The 23,598-nt window shown below is 27.6% G+C and overlaps 1 protein-coding gene across 1 annotated transcript in view; it reads right to left on the reverse strand.

Annotated features, from left to right (window-relative positions):
* Positions 1–23,598, reverse strand: part of LOC111636404 (low-density lipoprotein receptor-related protein 1-like) — a 51,034-nt gene that overhangs the window by 19,948 nt on the left and 7,488 nt on the right. Inside the window, exons 4-16 of the mRNA XM_023381650.1 lie at positions 17,142–17,320; positions 15,781–16,001; positions 15,019–15,198; positions 14,641–14,805; positions 14,364–14,433; positions 14,100–14,231; positions 12,256–12,420; positions 10,619–10,842; positions 9,565–9,832; positions 7,762–7,892; positions 5,135–5,416; positions 4,081–4,348; positions 1,484–1,612 (exon numbers count right to left, since the gene is read on the reverse strand). Of these exons, the coding sequence (XP_023237418.1) occupies positions 1,484–1,612; positions 4,081–4,348; positions 5,135–5,416; positions 7,762–7,892; positions 9,565–9,832; positions 10,619–10,842; positions 12,256–12,420; positions 14,100–14,231; positions 14,364–14,433; positions 14,641–14,805; positions 15,019–15,198; positions 15,781–16,001; positions 17,142–17,320 (2,414 nt within the window). The remainder of the gene's footprint in view (positions 1–1,483; positions 1,613–4,080; positions 4,349–5,134; positions 5,417–7,761; positions 7,893–9,564; positions 9,833–10,618; positions 10,843–12,255; positions 12,421–14,099; positions 14,232–14,363; positions 14,434–14,640; positions 14,806–15,018; positions 15,199–15,780; positions 16,002–17,141; positions 17,321–23,598) is intronic.

Below are 23,598 nucleotides of genomic sequence, written 5' to 3' on the forward strand. Positions count from 1 at the left end.
ATAAAGTTTATTTCAGATGTCTTCCTGAAAATCCAGGACAAATGACACATTTATATTGTTTTAAGAGCTAATTAATTTGTCCTGGATTTTCAGAAATATTTCTCGAAAATAAAAAATTAACCAAGGATATAAATTTTATGTGATAATACAATTACCTATTTGTATTTATTCAATAATGAAATATTTAGTGTATCTAACAACTAATCACTTTGTAAATGTATACAAATAGGAGGTCACAGAAAGAAATATATTTGTACTCTCCAGTATTTATTGTACATCCTAAAAATAAAACTGAAAATGAATTTTTAGAGCAGTAGATCACTGTCACATTTTATTTTGTAATTAGTTCTTAAAGTAGATAACTTGAAATTTTCTGGAAGAAAAATAATTTAAAATTCCATTACAGTACTAGTGGAAGTTGGTAAATTCTAAATATAGTTGTCTGGTAAAACTGAAGTACATCATTCATTCAACAGCCCAGACAGTTCAATACAATGTGCAGTTGGTTCAATTATACTTCAGTTTCACTACAGAGACAATTACAACAACTATTTTGTGCATTTATATCATCATTGCAGAAGAGACATGAGTAATTTCATTAAATTATATAAGAGAACAGAAAACATGAAAAGAGTATTCTAAGATAATTGAAGACTGAATAAATGGTCAAAATATCACCTGAATATTTTATAACAAAAGATATGAACCATCTTTGCATAGTTTTGTTTACTTTAAATTTAATGAAAATTTATATATGCAGTATAAAGAATCCCACTGTGGACTTCTGATATGACTTCATGTAAAGCCATTATTAAAAATCCTAAAATTTTAAATGTGTATTATTTTAGTTGTCTTACAAAACAACTAAAATATTATAATACACATTTCAGCATATGCTTTCAATATGGACATCATATAAAACACTCTAAATTTGTTAGTAGTAGTTCAAATTATGTTAGAAGACAATAGCCACTATTAGTATAAATCATTAAACAAAAGTACTATAAAAATGTAAGAAGCAAATTTGTAAAAAAAAAATACACATAATGTAATTGTAATCTGAAAAAGATTTATACATCTCTTTTGGGAAAAATACTTAGAAAGATTTCACTTTCTTAATGTACAGATTTTTAACACTTGACAATTATAATAGTCAAGTGTTCTTTCCTATAGTTATTCAATTAAGTTTTAGATATATAAATAAGTTATAATTTATTCCAATCAAAATGAAATTCAATTTTGAAATTGATGTATTTTATCGAAATTACTAGAATATTTGAGTTCAATATTACAATCCAAAGCTTTTGGAAATTGCGATTACAAAACTAAATGAAGACTATCAATGATTGCTCTTCAAGTAGAATAATTCTAGTTAAATAATTTGAGAATNTTTATCATAAAATAAAATTTAGTTTGTTAAACCTAATATTGTACAGTGATTGTTAATGTTTTACTTATAAATATTTCAAAGGATTTTACTTACGTGCATCGAGGCAAAGAATCAGGACCTTGCGTTAAATTACATCTACCACCATTAAAACAATAGCCAGTGCAAGAATTCCATTTTGAAACTTGAATTTCACATAATTGTCCCACCCAACCATTTTTACAACTACAAAAGACAAGAAAATAGAAGTAGGAAATTTAAAGTTTCAGCAAGTTTATAGTTTTTAAGTTATAGTCAGCAAGTAGAGAATAAAGATTTTAATAAATTGGCAGAAGTTTGAGTAGAAAGCCTTCAAATTCTTCAAAAGATCAAAGCTTATAAGTTAAATTTTTTATATTTTAGTAATAAAAACTAAATTTTTATAGTTCTAATTAAAAAAATAATTCTACTGTATAAAAAAAAAAATTAATTCTGAATACTCATAATTTTCAAACAGAACAAGAATGACATGTCCATAATTTTTTAAATTCAATTTTGAAATTGATGTATTTTATCGAAATTACTAGAATATTTGAGTTCAATATTACAATCCAAAGCTTTTGGAAATTGCGATTACAAAACTAAATGAAGACTATCAATGATTGCTCTTCAAGTAGAATAATTCTAGTTAAATAATTTGAGAATTTTTTTATACTAGTTAAGATCTGTCAAATTTTTAGTTAGTTTTTAATGAAATGGCAATTTTTTTCTTCTAAATTGAAGATTAGGGCAGATTCTCATTTTATCAGGGTATTTTGACTATTCTTAACAAAACAGAATTATATCAAGTAATTAAGAATCAAGCTTTGTGAAAATTTTTTATTAAAAGTAATAGGAAATCTGAAAACAGTAAAAAGACACTGGATCTTGAATTGTTAATATTTGAGTAGTTTTTATTGCAAAATGATTAACTTGAAAAATTTGAGACTTTTTCACTGAATATCTACATCTCTACCAGATGCTGCTATTTAATAATCATTGTCTACTTTTGTCTTAAATTTCATCTATCTAACTCCGTTCTCTAGATTAAGGAGGGTTAGACAGACAACATCGGTGGGAGTTTACAGGTCTACAATTTTTTCAAACTGCAGCCCAGTTATTGTTTGGTGTTGGCATTAGCTTGGAAACATCACCAGATGTCTGTCAAGAGTCAAAGATGTGAGGAAATGGGATTCTTGAACATCTTTAATTTTGTGGGAAACTGTACGGGAATNAAAAAAAATTAATTCTGAATACTCATAATTTTCAAACAGAACAAGAATGACATGTCCATAATTTTTTAAATTCAATTTTGAATCTATAATAGGGTTCATGTTGTAAATTCATTCTTTGTAAGCACATTAAAATCTCAAAAATATGGGAATAATAGATTAAATCTTAATAGATTATGCCATTCAAAATAATTATTACAACAATATAACATTCATTTCAGATATGTTTTATGTTATACCTATCATATGTCTAAATACAGTATATTATCAAGCCAAAAGAAATAGTAGATACATATGACAAAAATAAACAACAAATATTTAAAATTTAAATTATAATAATTAGTTAGCCCAGTCAGTGCTTCAATATTACCTTAAAATAGAGGTAATTGCTTTATAACACTAGTAAAGTTATAAATATGAAAACAAATTAATTAATCTCTCATTCAGAGCAAGCAAATCAGTTAACAATAACAGAAGAAATATGCTTTTTCTTCTACAGCAATGACTATAAGATGAGCTGTCATACTTAATTTTAAAGAAATTAACTGAATAATCTAGCATATATTTAGTTGCAACCTTAAAAATTAAAAACTATCATTCCTAATGAATCATTTAATAAAAATTCTATGGAAGGACATCTAAAAATTTAATTCTTTTAACAATTATTATTCTATATTTCTTAATCTTGGAATATTTGACAAGAATTAAGAATTCTTAATTTAAATAATTCACAAACTCTTCACTCACTTGTAACGTTTGGAATACTGCTGAATTCCATTTAAAGATTACAACTTTGTTAATATTTATGCTTTAAATGTCATCTCTTTGATTATACAATTTCTTAAATATAGTATAGAACTACAGTACAGAAAACTGCCATTTCAAATTCATGTAATCATCAATTCATTAGTTATAAGATACCATGTTAATGGAATTTCCAGAATGTAGATAGAAGGAAAGCTTGATTTTATAATAATTATAGTTTAAAGAATAGGAAAGAGAAATTTAGTTTAGTTGCAAAAAAATTGAGAGTCAAAATGCTTTTTAAGAGTTCTTGTAAAGAATTTCAACACTTTAAAGCTGTTTAACCTGCTTTTGTGTGTAACAGTAAAATGCTTGTTTTCATATTATATTGTCTAACAAACAAAAACCCTAAATGAAAGCATGTTTTATCAATGAGTATTAATCAAAATGTCAGTCTTCTTATGAAATTTGAAAACAAGTCACAATGTAACATAGATAATTGCAGACATAAACTCATCATTTCATAATTAATTTTAAAAATTTCACTTTGAATTTATTCTGTCGAGTATCATAGAGGGAAATACGGATATTTATTTTATAACATAAACTTAATATTCTTCAATTCTTACAACTAAAATAATTTTTGTTTCTTTTCTTAAATAAATTAAAAAAAAAAATTCCTAAACAAATTATTCTTACTTGCAAATAGGATTTCCTTCATGTAAAACACAGGTACCACCATTTTTGCAGAAATGACTGTGACAAGATGTAGCCACAAGTGTTTCACAATAAGTTCCAGTAAAATCTCTCGTGCAATGACATCTGTAAATTGTACCGCTTTCTGTTTTCAGTGGAGTACATTTTCCTTCATTCTGACAATTACATAACTTTTGTTCACACCTTCGTCCTCTAAATCCTGGTGGACACTGACACAATAACTTATCATCATTTTTAGGTTGACAAGTACCTAAATTAGAAAACAACAAATTTGTTTATGAAAACTTCCTAATTATTAAAAAACATTTTTTATTAGAATTATAATTTTAGTAATTTAAACATCACTGGAATTTGTTTCTAAAGTCACAAAATTTTTTTATGTTAATAATGTTTTTCTGTAACTGAAATTGCAATTCTTGTAACTATTATAAAATAAACTATTATTCATCAGCAATTAAGAATGTCATAGTTAATAACAATTTTCAGTACTCGATTCACTTTTGTGTTTATTATTAGAATTACAGCTATTAAATGAAATGTTTACCAAGAGTCCACTAAGATTAGAATCTTTGTGTTCTGGAATAGATTATTTCTTTAAGCATAAGTCCATAATTTGTGTTGTGACAATTATATGGAATCAATAAAGACAGAAATAATCTGTCCATTATCTTCATAAATATCTAAGATTAACATTGTCCAATCTAGATCACTTTCACTCTGTTAGATTCTATTTAAATTTACATCATTACGTTGGTGCTTATTAATTACTCCATAAAGACCATTTTCAATATTATTGTTCAGAGATATAATAAAATATGCATTTACTTAAGAGAAAATTAATGCTAAAATTTATTATTAACACATTCTTTTATCTTATGATATCTGCTATGTACAGTAACTTTCCTGTAAAGGTAATAAGTAATTAAAAAAAAATAAATTTTTGTATTTAACCATTTCAAAGCAAAAATTAATATATTAAACTATATTCAGCTCTTGCTCTTATTATTATTAAGATACATATAGAATAGATATTTACCTCCATTTAAGCAATGATTTAAACATCTATTTATTTCACATTTTTCTCCTGTGAATCCAAGAGGACAGTTACAAGAAGGTACATCAACATTTAATGTACAATTGCCACGTACGCAATACTTATCACAATTGGATAATTCACAATAACTACCTGAATAACCTGGTTGGCACTCACAACTATTTTGTCCCTCCTCATTTTTAATACAATATCCTCTGTTTTCACATCTAGAAAAATATAAATTATTAATTATTCCAAGCCATACTATATAAAACATGACAGAACATCAAAAATTACTTTAAAAAATCTAATAGGAATATGATAGAAATGGGTGAATATTACTTTCTTGAATTCAAACATTAACCAGATCTTGAATAATTAGTGAGCTTAATTACTTATAATTTATTTAACTAAATAAATTATATATCTCTGTTTCTGAGATTGACATTCCCAGGGATCTGGCCATAATGATTTGTCCTTTATCAAAGTCTGATAAATCCGCTGCTTTTCCCATGATGCAGCCAAAAACTCTATATTCAGAAATACAGTTCACTGGCTGTATGACATGGCAGTATGAGCCATGCAAGCATCATTGTTTTGTCTCCAGGCAAGTGTAAAGGTATGAAACCCTTTTTCCTTGTTTTAGAACAGTGTCGCCCCTCTTATAAACTGCATAATTTTCTTTGTAAAAGGAAAAAGGGGGCCCTCTGTGGTTGATGNCTTTTGTCTTAAATTTCATTAAGTTTCTCTAAATTATTTCACATTTGCAATACTTAGTTAATTCATTAATAAAATTATCTTTATAATTGTAAACTTCTGGTTTTTATATAAATAACTATTTTATAGCTCAAATGTAATCCAGCTCTAGTTTTGAATAATTAAAAATTTGAGTTTGTTGTCTGAATCTACCTTTATAATTTAGTTTAATTTTGATAAAGATATCTATGTAAATATAACATTTGTTTGTTAATATATATGAAATAATGAGATTTTTTGAAAATTTAAAAGTTATTCTCATTCTTAAATTATACTGTAGCTAGCTTTATTTATGTATTCATATATTAAAAACTCTACTAGTCTCTCCATTAATTCAGATGATATTCTAATAAAATAATCATCTCTCTAATTTTTCCATGACACTAAGACCAGTTATAAATATCTGAATCAATCCTTAGCTCAGTCTGTTTTTCAATCTGTCAAAAGACTTGAATTATCTTCTGTTCCTTAAATCTGCAATTCATTTTTTCCATTTTTTTTTTAAACTTCAATCTGCTGGAATTCCAGCAACTCTTCCTACTTTCTAATACTTTGTTGCAGATGCATCGACAGTTATCATATCAATATATCTTATCCTTTAATATTTCTCTCAACATTGAGAATTATGAGATAAATTGTTTGACAGGTGGTTTTTTTTCCTAGATTCAGATCAGCTATCTAGAAAAATCATTTTAGATCCTTTCTAGTACAAACAGATTCTGTATTGACTTTTAATCTTTGATATATCAGTTGTAATCAATATTCTTCCTTTTTCTTTTTAATCTCTGCTTATATAAAGTTATAGGAAAATTTCAAAAAATATAAAATAACTGCGTATTATTTTATGATAGTGTGATAAATTAAGATGATAATAATGATGTTAAAAAGAATGTTATATTGTTTATATATAAATCATATACAGTATTTTATTTGGATTTAATAATAATGTGTAGCAAAAAGATTTTGATTATTATTAGTACTTGATCTGTTTCAATTTTGTTTTATATAACAGAGATTGACAACAAAAAGATGATGATAATAGAGACATAATACTCTAAAACTAGCTGTCTTTGATATTTGAAATACAAATCTATTATAAAATAAATCTTGAATTAAGAAAAATGGACATACTATTTATTTGTCAGGAAAACAAAAATAAGAGAGAATTCCTAACTCTTTAAAAAAAATACATTTAAAATAAAAATCCCTTGCAATTTTATCTATTACATTCCTATCTCATCTCTTTCATAGTTGACCTTTCTGCTGTTTTAAATGTCCAGTTATATCTTGATAGAAAATTCTAATAAAATGTGTAAGAAAAATGAATAAATAGATACAAAATAAAGTTTATTGATATTGTTAAAATTTGTTGTCATTGTTGCTAACAAATAGTTAGATGAGAACAAGTTTTTTTGTACCCATTATCTATCATTTATTTCCCTCTTACCCTTAAAGAAATGGGTGTGTATAATATGCAATGATTAATACATGATCCTAAATATCATATCATAAAATGGAATAAATACATAGTTTTATCTTTTATATCAGGAGCAGATTAAACATTTGGACATTTAGATGAACTCTATGGACCAGGCTTTTTAGAGTGTCAAAGATATCAGTTTCATTTTATTAATTGCAAATTAATATCAAAATGTTTAATCATCTCCTTTTCAAATAAATGATGCAATTTTTTTTATAAATCATCTCAAAATTGTAGTCCAATATGCTCATAAATCTAAGATATTCTTTAATACTTAAACTGAATGGTTGTATGTTTTAAAATTTTATCATAAAATAAAATTTAGTTTGTTAAACCTAATATTGTACAGTGATTGTTAATGTTTTACTTATAAATATTTCAAAGGATTTTACTTACGTGCATCGAGGCAAAGAATCAGGACCTTGCGTTAAATTACATCTACCACCATTAAAACAATAGCCAGTGCAAGAATTCCATTTTGAAACTTGAATTTCACATAATTGTCCCACCCAACCATTTTTACAACTACAAAAGACAAGAAAATAGAAGTAGGAAATTTAAAGTTTCAGCAAGTTTATAGTTTTTAAGTTATAGTCAGCAAGTAGAGAATAAAGATTTTAATAAATTGGCAGAAGTTTGAGTAGAAAGCCTTCAAATTCTTCAAAAGATCAAAGCTTATAAGTTAAATTTTTTATATTTTAGTAATAAAAACTAAATTTTTATAGTTCTAATTAAAAAAATAATTCTACTGTATAAAAAAAAAAATTAATTCTGAATACTCATAATTTTCAAACAGAACAAGAATGACATGTCCATAATTTTTTAAATTCAATTTTGAATCTATAATAGGGTTCATGTTGTAAATTCATTCTTTGTAAGCACATTAAAATCTCAAAAATATGGGAATAATAGATTAAATCTTAATAGATTATGCCATTCAAAATAATTATTACAACAATATAACATTCATTTCAGATATGTTTTATGTTATACCTATCATATGTCTAAATACAGTATATTATCAAGCCAAAAGAAATAGTAGATACATATGACAAAAATAAACAACAAATATTTAAAATTTAAATTATAATAATTAGTTAGCCCAGTCAGTGCTTCAATATTACCTTAAAATAGAGGTAATTGCTTTATAACACTAGTAAAGTTATAAATATGAAAACAAATTAATTAATCTCTCATTCAGAGCAAGCAAATCAGTTAACAATAACAGAAGAAATATGCTTTTTCTTCTACAGCAATGACTATAAGATGAGCTGTCATACTTAATTTTAAAGAAATTAACTGAATAATCTAGCATATATTTAGTTGCAACCTTAAAAATTAAAAACTATCATTCCTAATGAATCATTTAATAAAAATTCTATGGAAGGACATCTAAAAATTTAATTCTTTTAACAATTATTATTCTATATTTCTTAATCTTGGAATATTTGACAAGAATTAAGAATTCTTAATTTAAATAATTCACAAACTCTTCACTCACTTGTAACGTTTGGAATACTGCTGAATTCCATTTAAAGATTACAACTTTGTTAATATTTATGCTTTAAATGTCATCTCTTTGATTATACAATTTCTTAAATATAGTATAGAACTACAGTACAGAAAACTGCCATTTCAAATTCATGTAATCATCAATTCATTAGTTATAAGATACCATGTTAATGGAATTTCCAGAATGTAGATAGAAGGAAAGCTTGATTTTATAATAATTATAGTTTAAAGAATAGGAAAGAGAAATTTAGTTTAGTTGCAAAAAAATTGAGAGTCAAAATGCTTTTTAAGAGTTCTTGTAAAGAATTTCAACACTTTAAAGCTGTTTAACCTGCTTTTGTGTGTAACAGTAAAATGCTTGTTTTCATATTATATTGTCTAACAAACAAAAACCCTAAATGAAAGCATGTTTTATCAATGAGTATTAATCAAAATGTCAGTCTTCTTATGAAATTTGAAAACAAGTCACAATGTAACATAGATAATTGCAGACATAAACTCATCATTTCATAATTAATTTTAAAAATTTCACTTTGAATTTATTCTGTCGAGTATCATAGAGGGAAATACGGATATTTATTTTATAACATAAACTTAATATTCTTCAATTCTTACAACTAAAATAATTTTTGTTTCTTTTCTTAAATAAATTAAAAAAAAAAATTCCTAAACAAATTATTCTTACTTGCAAATAGGATTTCCTTCATGTAAAACACAGGTACCACCATTTTTGCAGAAATGACTGTGACAAGATGTAGCCACAAGTGTTTCACAATAAGTTCCAGTAAAATCTCTCGTGCAATGACATCTGTAAATTGTACCGCTTTCTGTTTTCAGTGGAGTACATTTTCCTTCATTCTGACAATTACATAACTTTTGTTCACACCTTCGTCCTCTAAATCCTGGTGGACACTGACACAATAACTTATCATCATTTTTAGGTTGACAAGTACCTAAATTAGAAAACAACAAATTTGTTTATGAAAACTTCCTAATTATTAAAAAACATTTTTTATTAGAATTATAATTTTAGTAATTTAAACATCACTGGAATTTGTTTCTAAAGTCACAAAATTTTTTTATGTTAATAATGTTTTTCTGTAACTGAAATTGCAATTCTTGTAACTATTATAAAATAAACTATTATTCATCAGCAATTAAGAATGTCATAGTTAATAACAATTTTCAGTACTCGATTCACTTTTGTGTTTATTATTAGAATTACAGCTATTAAATGAAATGTTTACCAAGAGTCCACTAAGATTAGAATCTTTGTGTTCTGGAATAGATTATTTCTTTAAGCATAAGTCCATAATTTGTGTTGTGACAATTATATGGAATCAATAAAGACAGAAATAATCTGTCCATTATCTTCATAAATATCTAAGATTAACATTGTCCAATCTAGATCACTTTCACTCTGTTAGATTCTATTTAAATTTACATCATTACGTTGGTGCTTATTAATTACTCCATAAAGACCATTTTCAATATTATTGTTCAGAGATATAATAAAATATGCATTTACTTAAGAGAAAATTAATGCTAAAATTTATTATTAACACATTCTTTTATCTTATGATATCTGCTATGTACAGTAACTTTCCTGTAAAGGTAATAAGTAATTAAAAAAAAATAAATTTTTGTATTTAACCATTTCAAAGCAAAAATTAATATATTAAACTATATTCAGCTCTTGCTCTTATTATTATTAAGATACATATAGAATAGATATTTACCTCCATTTAAGCAATGATTTAAACATCTATTTATTTCACATTTTTCTCCTGTGAATCCAAGAGGACAGTTACAAGAAGGTACATCAACATTTAATGTACAATTGCCACGTACGCAATACTTATCACAATTGGATAATTCACAATAACTACCTGAATAACCTGGTTGGCACTCACAACTATTTTGTCCCTCCTCATTTTTAATACAATATCCTCTGTTTTCACATCTAGAAAAATATAAATTATTAATTATTCCAAGCCATACTATATAAAACATGACAGAACATCAAAAATTACTTTAAAAAATCTAATAGGAATATGATAGAAATGGGTGAATATTACTTTCTTGAATTCAAACATTAACCAGATCTTGAATAATTAGTGAGCTTAATTACTTATAATTTATTTAACTAAATAAATTATATATCTCTGTTTCTGAGATTGACATTCCCAGGGATCTGGCCATAATGATTTGTCCTTTATCAAAGTCTGATAAATCCGCTGCTTTTCCCATGATGCAGCCAAAAACTCTATATTCAGAAATACAGTTCACTGGCTGTATGACATGGCAGTATGAGCCATGCAAGCATCATTGTTTTGTCTCCAGGCAAGTGTAAAGGTATGAAACCCTTTTTCCTTGTTTTAGAACAGTGTCGCCCCTCTTATAAACTGCATAATTTTCTTTGTAAAAGGAAAAAGGGGGCCCTCTGTGGTTGATGACCGAGACGATCTCCTCGAAAAAAATTGTTAAAATATCAATAAAAGAAATCTCCTCCATTGTTTAACAGTAATTTGATAGACGATAATATCAACAAGATGGGAATAAGAGATGTTTCTTATCCCCTCTTGGGTTGCACGTAACACGTGGCTACAGCAATAAACCGCCTCGTTTGTCACCAAATGCAATGTTTGATATAAACAATATCTAGATTGTTGACCAGTTTACAGAAATTATTGTCAGCTGAATGTTAATTTATGGATGAGAGCTGTCAAACCTATAGAAATTTATAGATATTGGTGCCTCGAAGATGTGATTTTATAATATAAATTAAACAAACTTCTCAGTGCCAGTGATCCATACTAGCTAGATCCAGACATCAACACACTAACAGGTGTGCATATAAATCATTAATAATATGACAGTATGGGTCACATTCTATCTATCCTATCCATATAATAATACATGTTTAAACATTATATTTGCAATAACTGTTTTGCAATAACTGTTTTTAAGATATGTAATAGATGGTAATGTAAAAAGGTAAGTTAAAAATATGGGGACACTAGACTTTTTAATCTCAAAGTAGGCAGTGGTTGAAATAACTTTTGAGAACCTGTGCAGTATTCTATATTACCATTAAGAAATATGGTAATTTTATGGTAATACATATGATGTTAAATTAGAATGAATTTTATAATAGATCCTTAAACACACTTGGTACTTTTTATGAGACTGAATTATGACCTCGTAGATAATGATACTTGGTTATAACATGAAAAAATTGCCAGTCCCATGGATGATATTATAATTGAGTTAAACTGTATAACCAACATTTCAAGTATTTTTTCAATATTCAAAAATAAATTCATTTTTATTATGTTCATCAAATAAATTTATTATTAATTATATTAAGTCTTACTTTAATGGTGGACATTGATCGCATCTTGGACCAGTAAAACCTGGTGGACAGACACAATAGTGACTTCCATAAACATACTTGCATGTTCCTCCATTCATGCAGTCTTCCTGATTACAATTTTGGAATGGTGTTTCACATCTTTCTCCAGTCCATTCTGCTGGACAGCTAAATTAAAATTCATAAACATACCATTACAAAAGTATATTATTTTGTTTTATTTATGTAAATATACTTCAAAAAATATTAAATATTTGAAGATTTTAATAAAATGGTAATATTTATAATATACAAGTACTGGTATCTGATAAATTTTTTTTATTTTTAGTAAGTACTCTTTAATTTCTTAAATGTCTGAAAATTGAAAGAAGTAATCAGTTCTTAATATTCTTACTATGATAAAATATAAATTTTAAATTTCATTTGACATAAACTTTTATTTTTTCCTCTTAAAAACCGTTTTTTATCATCTATTATTGTTCTTGTGTCGTCATTGTTATATACTAAAGATCTGATAAGAGATATTTACAAACAATTTAGAACTTATTTTAGAAATGTGTTTTATTTTTATTTTATTTTAAACTAATACTAAACATTTTCATAAAATTGGTGTTTAGTTTTATAAGCATCAGTACCCAAATAATTATTACTAGGAACATTACACAACTTTGTTGTACTACAAAAGAACTGAGGCAGAACCAGAAAGATAGTCATGGACAGATGATCCTTGCATCTGCTTTCCATGGAGGAGCCAGTCCAAGAACAAAACAATTGGCATTGATTGCTTTGATCTTGTGTACACCTAATGAAAAATGGGTGCAAAAAATGAACAAAACACAATGCTGGTCTCCTCCCTTTAAATTCTGTTAAGCATGTTCAGTTGCATCAAGGAGAATGGATGTTGTCATTTTGAGATAAAGTGGGGTCAAAATAATGGAATCTTCATTCTTTGTTAATTTTTGGAGCCCCATTGCAATTAATGGAAAATGGCAAAATTTTATCAAAATTGGCCCATAAAATTTTGGGAATGGATGTATTAATAATTCTGTAAGCCACTTGGAAAAGGCTTCACTAACATTCCACCTCAAAAACCAATAACTTTTCAATTTCTTTTTTTATATAGTACATATTTTATTAAATTTAAATAGTGTGTTACTAAAGGTCTTCTTTACTTTAAAACTGCAATTAAACTATCTAAAGTTCAAGATAAAATAAATATAAATCTGTATTTAATGCATTTTATAGATTGTTTTAAATTTCCAATTATCTAATCAGTATGAAACATCTAATTTGTCTCCATAAACTAACTGACTCACTTAATGGTTTTGTAAAATATAGTAATTAATAAGTACCTTTTTTTTCAATTGCATATATTTTAACATGTCACTTCCTGAATATATTCCTATTTGTGTGTCATTTTTTTAACAGATGTTTTCACAATTTACTTCTTGGTTTATTGCACTATTAAAATATATTTCTTGTCACAAATGACATCATCTAAAACCAGAATAAACAAGTAGTAGTGTGCTTTTTACTTGTTTAGTCTAGTTAGACTTATTTTTTACCTTTTTTTGAGGTCAAAAAATCTAAAAATTTATAAAGAAAAACATTTTTTATATTGTTATCACCAAACAAAAATACTAATTGGCATATCAGTACTTGTTTACTCAAAGAAATTTTTTACCTCTGAAATAGGTTTAATGTGAAAAATTTTTACAATTAATTTTGTCTTGAATTTATTTTATTGTTTGCGTGCATTGAGAGAAGTCTTCCTTTGGCAATTTGTTGTCTCGTCTGTACAAGATTTTAAACAAAAAAAAAATAATTAATTAATATTTATTACTTACTTGCATTTCAGTGGGGGTTTTTTACCAGGAGATGTGTTTTGAAGTAGATCGGTATAACAAAAACCATTGTTTTTGCAATAATTTGAACAACGAAATATCTGACAAGTTGTTCCTTCATATTCAGGTGTGCATCTTTAAAATTTAATAAAAATTAAATTAACATAATTATAAAATTAACAGTAATTCAAACATTTTTTAATATAACAACAATCATTATTATTTATAATTTAAAAAAATTTTTGAGACTAATAATTTTATACAAACCTACAGAAAGATTTTTCATCTTGACCGAGAATACAGGTTCCACCATTTAGACATGTTATTAAGCAATTTGCTAATTATTGAAATTAAAATAAAAATATTTAAAAATAAACATTATATAATTAAATGCATACAACTAACTAATAATTTAATATCAGTATTTATAATAATGTTATTTTTAACTTACTAATGTTACAAACTTACTAAAACTTCACAATGATTTAATAATTATTGGTGTTTATGCCACCTACTTTTTAAATTAAACTATTCTTGATCTTACCTACACCAGTTGAAGGAGTTGGAGCAACAACGGTACAAGCTGTTTTATTATCGCTTGTTCTTGTTTCAACCATTCCATCTGGACATAAACAAACAGCATTTTCTGATGTATTAGCTATGCATAATGCACCATTTCCACAAAAATTTTCTTTACATGGATTAATATCTGAAAATATTATGGTCTTACATTAAATATTTACGTAATACTGTTAAAAATTCATTTTGCTGCAAGTTATTAAAATTTTATAATTATTTTCATAATGGGGTAAATAAAACCATAATTCTTTTATTGAATAAATCAATTTCTATTCTTTTCCCCACTATAAAAAAAATCATGGTCAATTAATTATACTTATTAAATATATCAATGAATACTTACAATTCCTTATTTGTTTATTTTCATGAATAATAATGATATCACTGGCTTTATTTAATCCTTTTACTAAGTAAGTAATATTTCCATGTCCAAATTTGTGTAACTTTATAATAGCATTACTGGGAAATGTTGTAATATACAAGAAATCTTCAAATACATCAATATTAAATGGTCTTTCTTCATCTAAAATATATAAATATATTTGATTAATATTAAAAAAAAAAAGTGAATTGTTTCAATATTTTTATATAATATTTTAATTTCTAATAGGCACATTTTAGAATTAGTTATAAAGATGTATTCCAATTATTTTTATTTGTGGTAGAACTAATTTAACAATGTTATAAATATAATATTTATAGCATTTTATAAGCTGTATAAATTTAAATTTATTTTTGATGAAAATTAGATATAGTGATGCCTCATAATTTGAATTTAATTCATTCCAGGATTCAAAGTCCAAATTAATTTTCCCCATTATAAATAATGAAAAGTCAATTAATCCATTCCCATACCCTATGCAATACCCATTTTGATAAACTTAAAACAGTAAATATACATAATTCTTATATACATTTATATTCTTATTCTTTTGTGAACATTTTGGGTTTAATAAAATTTTATTTCATTCATTTTCACAATCACAAAAATATTTAATTTGTAAAATAAACAAATTTGCTTATAAAGTAAACAAATGACAGCTTTTATTATAATTATTATTATTAAATTTTGCAAAAAAATAAAATTTGATTAAATGTTACCAACCAGATACAAAGGATCTAACAATGTGTCTTTGTTTTCCATCCATATTTACAGTTTCAACAGTGTGCGCCTTTGGATCTGTCCAATACAGTCTTTTTGCAGCAAAATCAATAGCTAATCCAGTTGGCCATTGCACATCTTCATTGACTAACACAGAACGTTCACTACCATCAAGTTTAGCTCTTTCAATTTTTGCAGATCCCCAATCTGACCAATAAATGTATCTAGAAATATTAAATGAGAAATGAATAAATCAAATCACTTAAACATCCTGATAATAATAATAATAATAATAATACCTGTAAAAGTTTGTCCGATGGAGAATTATTTTTAATAAAATAAAAGACAAAACTGTCCAAAAAGGATCACCATTTATTACTTGTGTTCCAAGACTAAAACATTTTCGGCGACTGACCTTCCTTTCTAGGCTACTTGTCGCCGTAAAGTTCACAAAAAGTCCTTTTAAAAACACAAAACATCCAATTAAAATTTTATAAAATTTCTGAAAAAGGAACTGGTGACATGCAGTTGTCTTGCTTCCATCATACCTTCTTTTGGGGTTTTCTTNGTAATAAATGGTGATCCTTTTTGGACAGTTTTGTCTTTTATTTTATTAATAATAATAATAATAATAATGTAGTAGGGTGTAACTAGGGAGTGCTCTGATATCGAAGATAGGTGCATATATAACACCCATTTTATCATAATCCCAGATACACCCTTGTATAATAATAATTATTATTAAGAATTATTAACACATTTTAATAAAAATTGTAAAAATGTATTATGTAGGTTAAGTAAAAGTAATTAGTATTTAATACTTGATATTTAATGCTAAAACAAAATTTAACTGTTCTTTAGAGTAAAAGAGAAAAATTAACATGAAATTTAATTGTTCAATATTACTAGTTACTATTTTTATCATACAACTAAGCACTGATAGAGTCAGTGCAAGGATATGAACTACCCCAGGTGGTAATAAAATTTTAAAAAATGGTTTAATAACTTCTACAAATATTTCAAAGATCATAAAAATGAATTTATGGAAAGAACCATTCATTATCCAATTATAATAAGTATGAGGAAATGGAAAATTTCTATAAAAAGAGTAAGAAAAGATAGTTCTAGAAGAGATGACAAAGGATGCTAATCTCAAATTGCCAAAGTAAATAAAAAAGATTGTCTTGATACTTCAGTCAATTTAAATTTCTTGTATACCATTGTCCTTTTTAGAAATATATGTCTATAGAATATATATTGAATCTTTATATAATTTCGGTTAAAATTAGTACTTAGTTTTGATAAAAACAGTAAAGACTAAATGATAAAATCTAATATTTATAAATTTAATAAATAACTCTTACCCAATATTTGGATCAACAACAATGTCATGAGGTTGATCTAAATCTGTTGTAATTAAAGTACGTTTAAGTTTGCCATCTAAAGTTGCTATTGATATCGTATCTGTCCCGGCATCTACCCAATAAATGTGTTTTCCTATCCAATTAACAGCAATTCCTCTTGGTTCTTTTAATCCTGTAATCTTAACAAGAATCAAGTTTATTATAAGAAAGATGAATTACATATAATCATGAATTTTTTTTATTCAAAATAATTACCATCCAGGTGGTCTACACCTGGTCTATATAACTATATAGGTCACTTTATGAATGACCTATATGATTATGTCTTCTAAATTGATTGGTCTGGAAGCAAAGATTAGACAGAGGTATATATGTATCATAACTGGAAATTCATTTTCAAAATAAGCGGGAGTTGTGGGTTTAAGTCCCACTTCAAATTAATCTTTTCTTCCAGAATATTCTAAATTAATTTATTTCTAATTATTAAGCTTAGTACAAAATTGCAACTTGACCTGCATGCTTTTAGACTAAATTATAATATCATCTTTGTAATTAATTAGCCATATTATTGCTTGAATAAAATCTGGCAGTATTGTATGTTTGTTACTAAACGTTGGGCTTGGTTTATACATAATTGTCATATAAAAAATTATATTTTTAAAGTATGAGAAATTCCAGATATATTTAAGGGACTAAGTGGCTTCATAAAAATTAAATACAAAAGCAAAATAGTTTTTCTTCTAGGAGTTACATTAAATTACATTTCTGTCAATTCACAAATAGTAGTACTTTCAAAAATGTAAACTAAATAGGAATGATGATATAATCTGTGAATTATGTAGTTTCTCAGGATGGACCAAATAGGATATTTTGGCTGCTACTGTTGCCAAACATTAATACTCTTGCCACTTCAGCTAACAGATACATAATAAATCAACAGATAATTAAGAACTGCACGAAACAAAAGGCTTGGCATAAAATAGAAAGTATCTCTCTCCTATTCAATATTGAAGTTTTTTATTCTCTACAAAATAACACTTTACTTTACTCTGTACTTTTCATTAAATAATTTATAACAACAAAGTTAAGAGTACTATAAATAAAATTCACAAACCTTATCATGCTTTGCACTTAGTGATTTAACTAACATTTTCAGTCCACACCTAGAACTTTCCTCAGCACTATAATAACAAAGCAATAAAGCAAACAATGTACGTGCACCTGATTGGATAACAAAAGAAAAATTTTTTAAAAATTTGAAATTTGAATACATCAGACTTATATGCATAACAAAATAGAATGCTAACACCAGAAAGATTTGATATTTTTTAGGCAGCTCTACATGAAAAAGTTAATAGGTATGGACTGAAAAAATTAGTGATGTAACAGTTTTCACAACAAAGTGCAAAGCACAATAAGGTTTGTGAGTTTTATTTATACTATTTATAAGTGTGATGAAGTTAGATAAAAAATATGATTAAAAATTGCAGCCTGACATTGTGACAATGTCACAATAAATAATTGTTCATTTTAATTTACTTAATTTAAAATATATGCTCTCCACCTCAAATTAGTAGTGGCTTGCCTCTCTACACCATACTTTTTCTGTTAGCAATGGAATTATGCTGATCATCTATCTCCTTATGGGGGGAACTTTTTGAATCAAAATAATGTGACTTCTGGTTTGTATTGGAAGTTCATATATAGTTAATTGGGGCCTCCTGCACTTAACTTTTCCCATATCTGGTATTAAATTTCATCTATCTAACTCTGTTCTCAAGATTAACGGACACACATATGATAGTGGGAGTTTACAGGTCTACAATTTTTTCAAACTGCAGCCCAGTTATTGTTTGGTGTTGGCATTAGCTTGGAAACATCACCAGATGTCTGTCAAGAGTCAAAGATGTGAGGAAATGGGATTCTTGAACATCTTTAATTTTGTGGGAAACTGTACGGGAATGAACAGGATAAAAACAAAATTAGGACATATATTCCTATTCCTGTTTTGTACTTTTATTTCAGTCCCATTTTTCTTCTCATGAATAAAATTCACAAAAATACAAATGTTTGATTGCAGTATAGTTCTTCCAACATAGCCTGGTATTTTTCTAAACAGACAAAATCACTTTTTAGCCAGTTGTAGGAGGAGACAACTCACCCATTTAGCATATCTTCCAGGAAAAATGTGCTGTTGTAATTATACTGTAGCTTCACAAACAAACATTTTAGAAGATATGGATTAAGTACAACTTTTTCAATAAATTATAACATTAAAAGTACAGTGGAATCTCGCTTAACAAGCACCTCGCACAATGAATATTTCGCATAACGAGCAAAACAAATTGTAAAAAAATGACTCACATAATGAGTGACAAGGAGAGGGGGAAGACCTGGATTGCATGCATGCTCCATCAGTCTGCATTTAGCACTTGTTCTGCTAGCATCTTAGTGTCACTCATGGTCACACATTTTTCCAAACTTGTGTTCACACATATTACATATAAACATCAACAATCATAGCCTATTATATAATAAACACACCAAATAATATGCCAAATTCTTGGACTAGGTAAAGGCTAAAATTAAATATTAGAAATTGATTAATTTGACTAGAGGTGGACATTTATGCTGCCATCTGTAATGTTTGGTTACACTGACATGTTTAATAATAATTTGAGTATTATTAGTGACAGAATAAACTTTGTTCTTTGTGTTACGAGCAGTAATGTACAGGCAGGAGTCACTAGCATGTGGTCTCTTACAAAAGGCAGGGAAGGTAGACCAAGGATATATTCCACATGCAGTAGACCTGACTAAGCGCCATCTATCGGCAGCTTAGTCAGGTCTACTGCATGCAGTCAGGCAACCTGTCTAACCGACACATGTGACACCATATCGTACCAAATTGAATGACCAATTCTAATTTTAAAAATGTCTAAATTATAAATTAATTGTATTAAATTTAATAATTATGAATAATTAATGGCAGCATAACTACCTACCTCTAGTAAAATTAATTAATTTCTAATATTTAATTATAGCATTTGCATAGCCCAAGAATTTGCATATTGTTTGGCATCTTTATCAGATATATCTGTGATTTTCCCCCTACCCCTACAACCTGGAATGTGAATTTGATTTGATTCATTCTGCACTCAAAGAAATAATGATGATGATGATTTATGCTCCTTAACAATGTATATTGTATAATTTTCTTTGAATAAATGTTATACACAAAATATTTGAGTATTTTTTTTGGCATGGAATGCATTATCGTATTTTACATTAATTTATATGGAAAAAAACTTTTTTGCATTACAAGTAAGATTCTGGAATGAATTACGCTCATTAAGCGTAGTTCCACTGTAATCTTAAGAAACTCATGGATTAATATTACACTTTAAGTTTTATTTATTTGTTAAGATATTTTGTATTTGTATAATTGTTGTCTTGTGATAATTGTAATTTGCTAGTAAGATTAATTCTATAAAAACAATTGTTTTAATATATGAACTTTATAACTAATTATAATCTAGTTTTCTTGTCTAACAAACTTTTAATCAGCATCCAATATAACTTATCTTTGACAATATAACAAAATAAAGCAAGCCATGGATAGGATAAAATAATAATTATGATATGAGGAAAAAGCCATAATTGAGGTATTGTGGCTGACATTTTCAACGCAAAAACATATACATCGGATGTTCAACACCGCCTTCCTGTAAGCCTAGAAGTTTGACAATGGTGTTTGGAACGTCGAGCATGATTCCACTGACCATTGTCAAACTTCTAGGCTTACAGGAAGACGGTGCTGAACGTCCGATGTACACATTTTCGCATTCAAAACATCGGCAGCAACCTCTCTAATAATAAAGTAAATGGTAACTGGAACAGTACAGAACTATAAAAATACTGTTCCATACCCAATCTTAGTGGAAATCAATTTACTATGCTAACATTTTTGGTTTCACTTGACAAAAACATTAGTGTAGTAAATAATTTCCACTGCATAAAGATTTTCTTAACATTAATCTTAGTCTTACGTTAGCTTTTCAATTTTAACAATTTATAAATATTTTATGACTTCACAAATTCCTGAAAATTTTCAAAAACAAAGGAATCCAAGTTATAAATTCTGAGTGTCTATTTTCAAGCTAGATGAAGCTACTTGAAAACTTATTTGAGATTTCAGAAGTTGTTGCTTGCATATGTCATAACAAACCAACAAAACATCAATCGACTGCAGTATAGAATAAGTTACTTTGAAATTTAACTTTAGTCTCATCTTTATTATAAGTGTAAGTTGTGAAGATTTCCTCTTCATTATACAAAGAGGGAAAACATCAAAAATCCTTAGCATATCTGAAATCAAAGTATCCAATGGAATATGCTACTTACAAAGAAAAAAAAACACTGAAACCTAGCCATTAGTGATTGAACTGCTTCAAGAGAAAAAGGTATGGATATCAATGATAATAGGTCAAAAATTATCCATTACAAATCAGGGAAGTGATAGCTACTGAAAATCTGCCCTTCTATTTTGCCAGGCATAAGATAATTGTTCTTCATTTTTAAAATTGATGCAATTGCCCTCTTTTCAGATTTGAATATCTCAGGAGCTTCTAGTATCCTGATTTGGTCATCATGCTTAGATCTCCATATAATGGAAGCTTTGTCTAGATAGGCTTGAACGTCATTGTCTGTGGCATACCTGGCTAGTGCAGTGTTGTATTTTCTTTTATCAGTATCCATATTTATGTTCCACGAGCCTTAAATGTTTGTGTTTAATTCACATTAAACTTTTCTGGAATTTTACTTTTAAGGTTCAATTGTGTGCGTTTTTATGATATAATATATTCCAGACTTAGTGTTTGAACTTTATCATCTCATCAATGTAAAAATGAAACCAATTCACTATGCCAGTTTATACAGTCAAGTCACTTTATTATGACCACCAGCTAATTTCCAGAATAACTGCCTTTTGCAGCATAGACAGCAGCTAACAATGTGAGTGATTCAAGATGATGGCAGACTAATTGCCACAGATGTCTGGAACCATGCAGACTGCAGTGCATCCAACAGCTGGAAGAGGATCCATACAGTGAACATAACAATCGAGGTAGTAACAAAGGTGCTTAATTTAGTCTAAAAGTCTGGAGAATTAGGGAGCAAAGGAAGTACTTGGAAGTCTTGGTCATACTCTGCCATCCACTCCCAGACAATTCTGGCATGTGACATATTGTATTATTGTGTTGGAAGATCCTGTCCACCCCAGAGGAGACAGTCAACATGTATGGGTGTACTTGGATGGGTACATACTCAATTCAGTTGAGTGTGTCTTTCAGAAGTATGAGTGGACCCAGACCATAATACTGCTGCCACCAGCTTGTGTTCTTCAGCAATGGTTGCAGAGTGTTTCTTCTTGGGCATTTGCATGTCAAGAAAGAAATCTCCATCTGTTCAATGGAGCAGAAAACATGCTTCTCTAAATGGGAAGAGTTGCCTTTTTTGATGAGGTCTAATTCCAGTATTGCTGTGCAAATTGAAACTGTTTCTGCAAATGCACCTTCATCAGAATGAGTATAGTGACCATCTATCTGCTTTGGGGACCCATACATGGCAAGATATTCTGTATTGTCATTTCAGAAATATATCTGGTAATCTCTGGTTCATTTAGGTGACAAGCTGCCCAATTATAGCATGTTAAGTCAACCCTAACATTACCTTTTTCAAAAGGTATTGACATACATTTAGCATATTTTCAGATGTTTGCCTCTCACATCAATGGCATGTAGTTCTCTGCCATTTTCAAACTGTTTGGATAAATAGCACCATTGCAAACAATCATGATCACTTTAACCACAGTAGCATGCAAACAATTCACAAACTGTGCAGTATCAGAAATACTACCACCCATGGCCTGAAAACCAAAGACAATCCAACTTTTGCAAATCTGTTAAATCACACATTTTACCTGTTACAGCAATGACTGATATATTTGCACACTGCCTACATTTTATTTTATTTACATACCAAGCCAGATCATGATACATGACTTATTTCATTACTTACCTGTTGATATCATACTAATATGACCACTTCCTATTTTTGACTTGACCATGTATCTTTTACCTTGGATATATGGATATGTTACCGCTAAAGCTCGAAATCCGTTAATGTGTACATAACCTAGCTAATCTGCAGATTAACTAGTGTGATCCGTTAAAGCTGCGAAAATTGTTCAATTTCTCAAATTACCTAGTTAATTTGCAGAGTATCTAGGTAATCTGCACATTAACGGCTTCCGTATCGTTAAAGTTCAAAAGTTTGTTTCTTTCACTTCCTTTCCCCACTCCTTCTTTTTACGTAGATAAATTTAAATCCTAGAATGCAAGCAAGCACCGAATTGGTGAGTAAAATCAAGAAAAGATTCTTCGCAAACCTCTTTAGC

Source organism: Centruroides sculpturatus, unplaced genomic scaffold (assembly GCF_000671375.1).
Source record: "Centruroides sculpturatus isolate CEXI.00-Female unplaced genomic scaffold, Cexi_2.0 scaffold1062, whole genome shotgun sequence".
NCBI lineage: Eukaryota > Metazoa > Arthropoda > Arachnida > Scorpiones > Buthidae > Centruroides > Centruroides sculpturatus.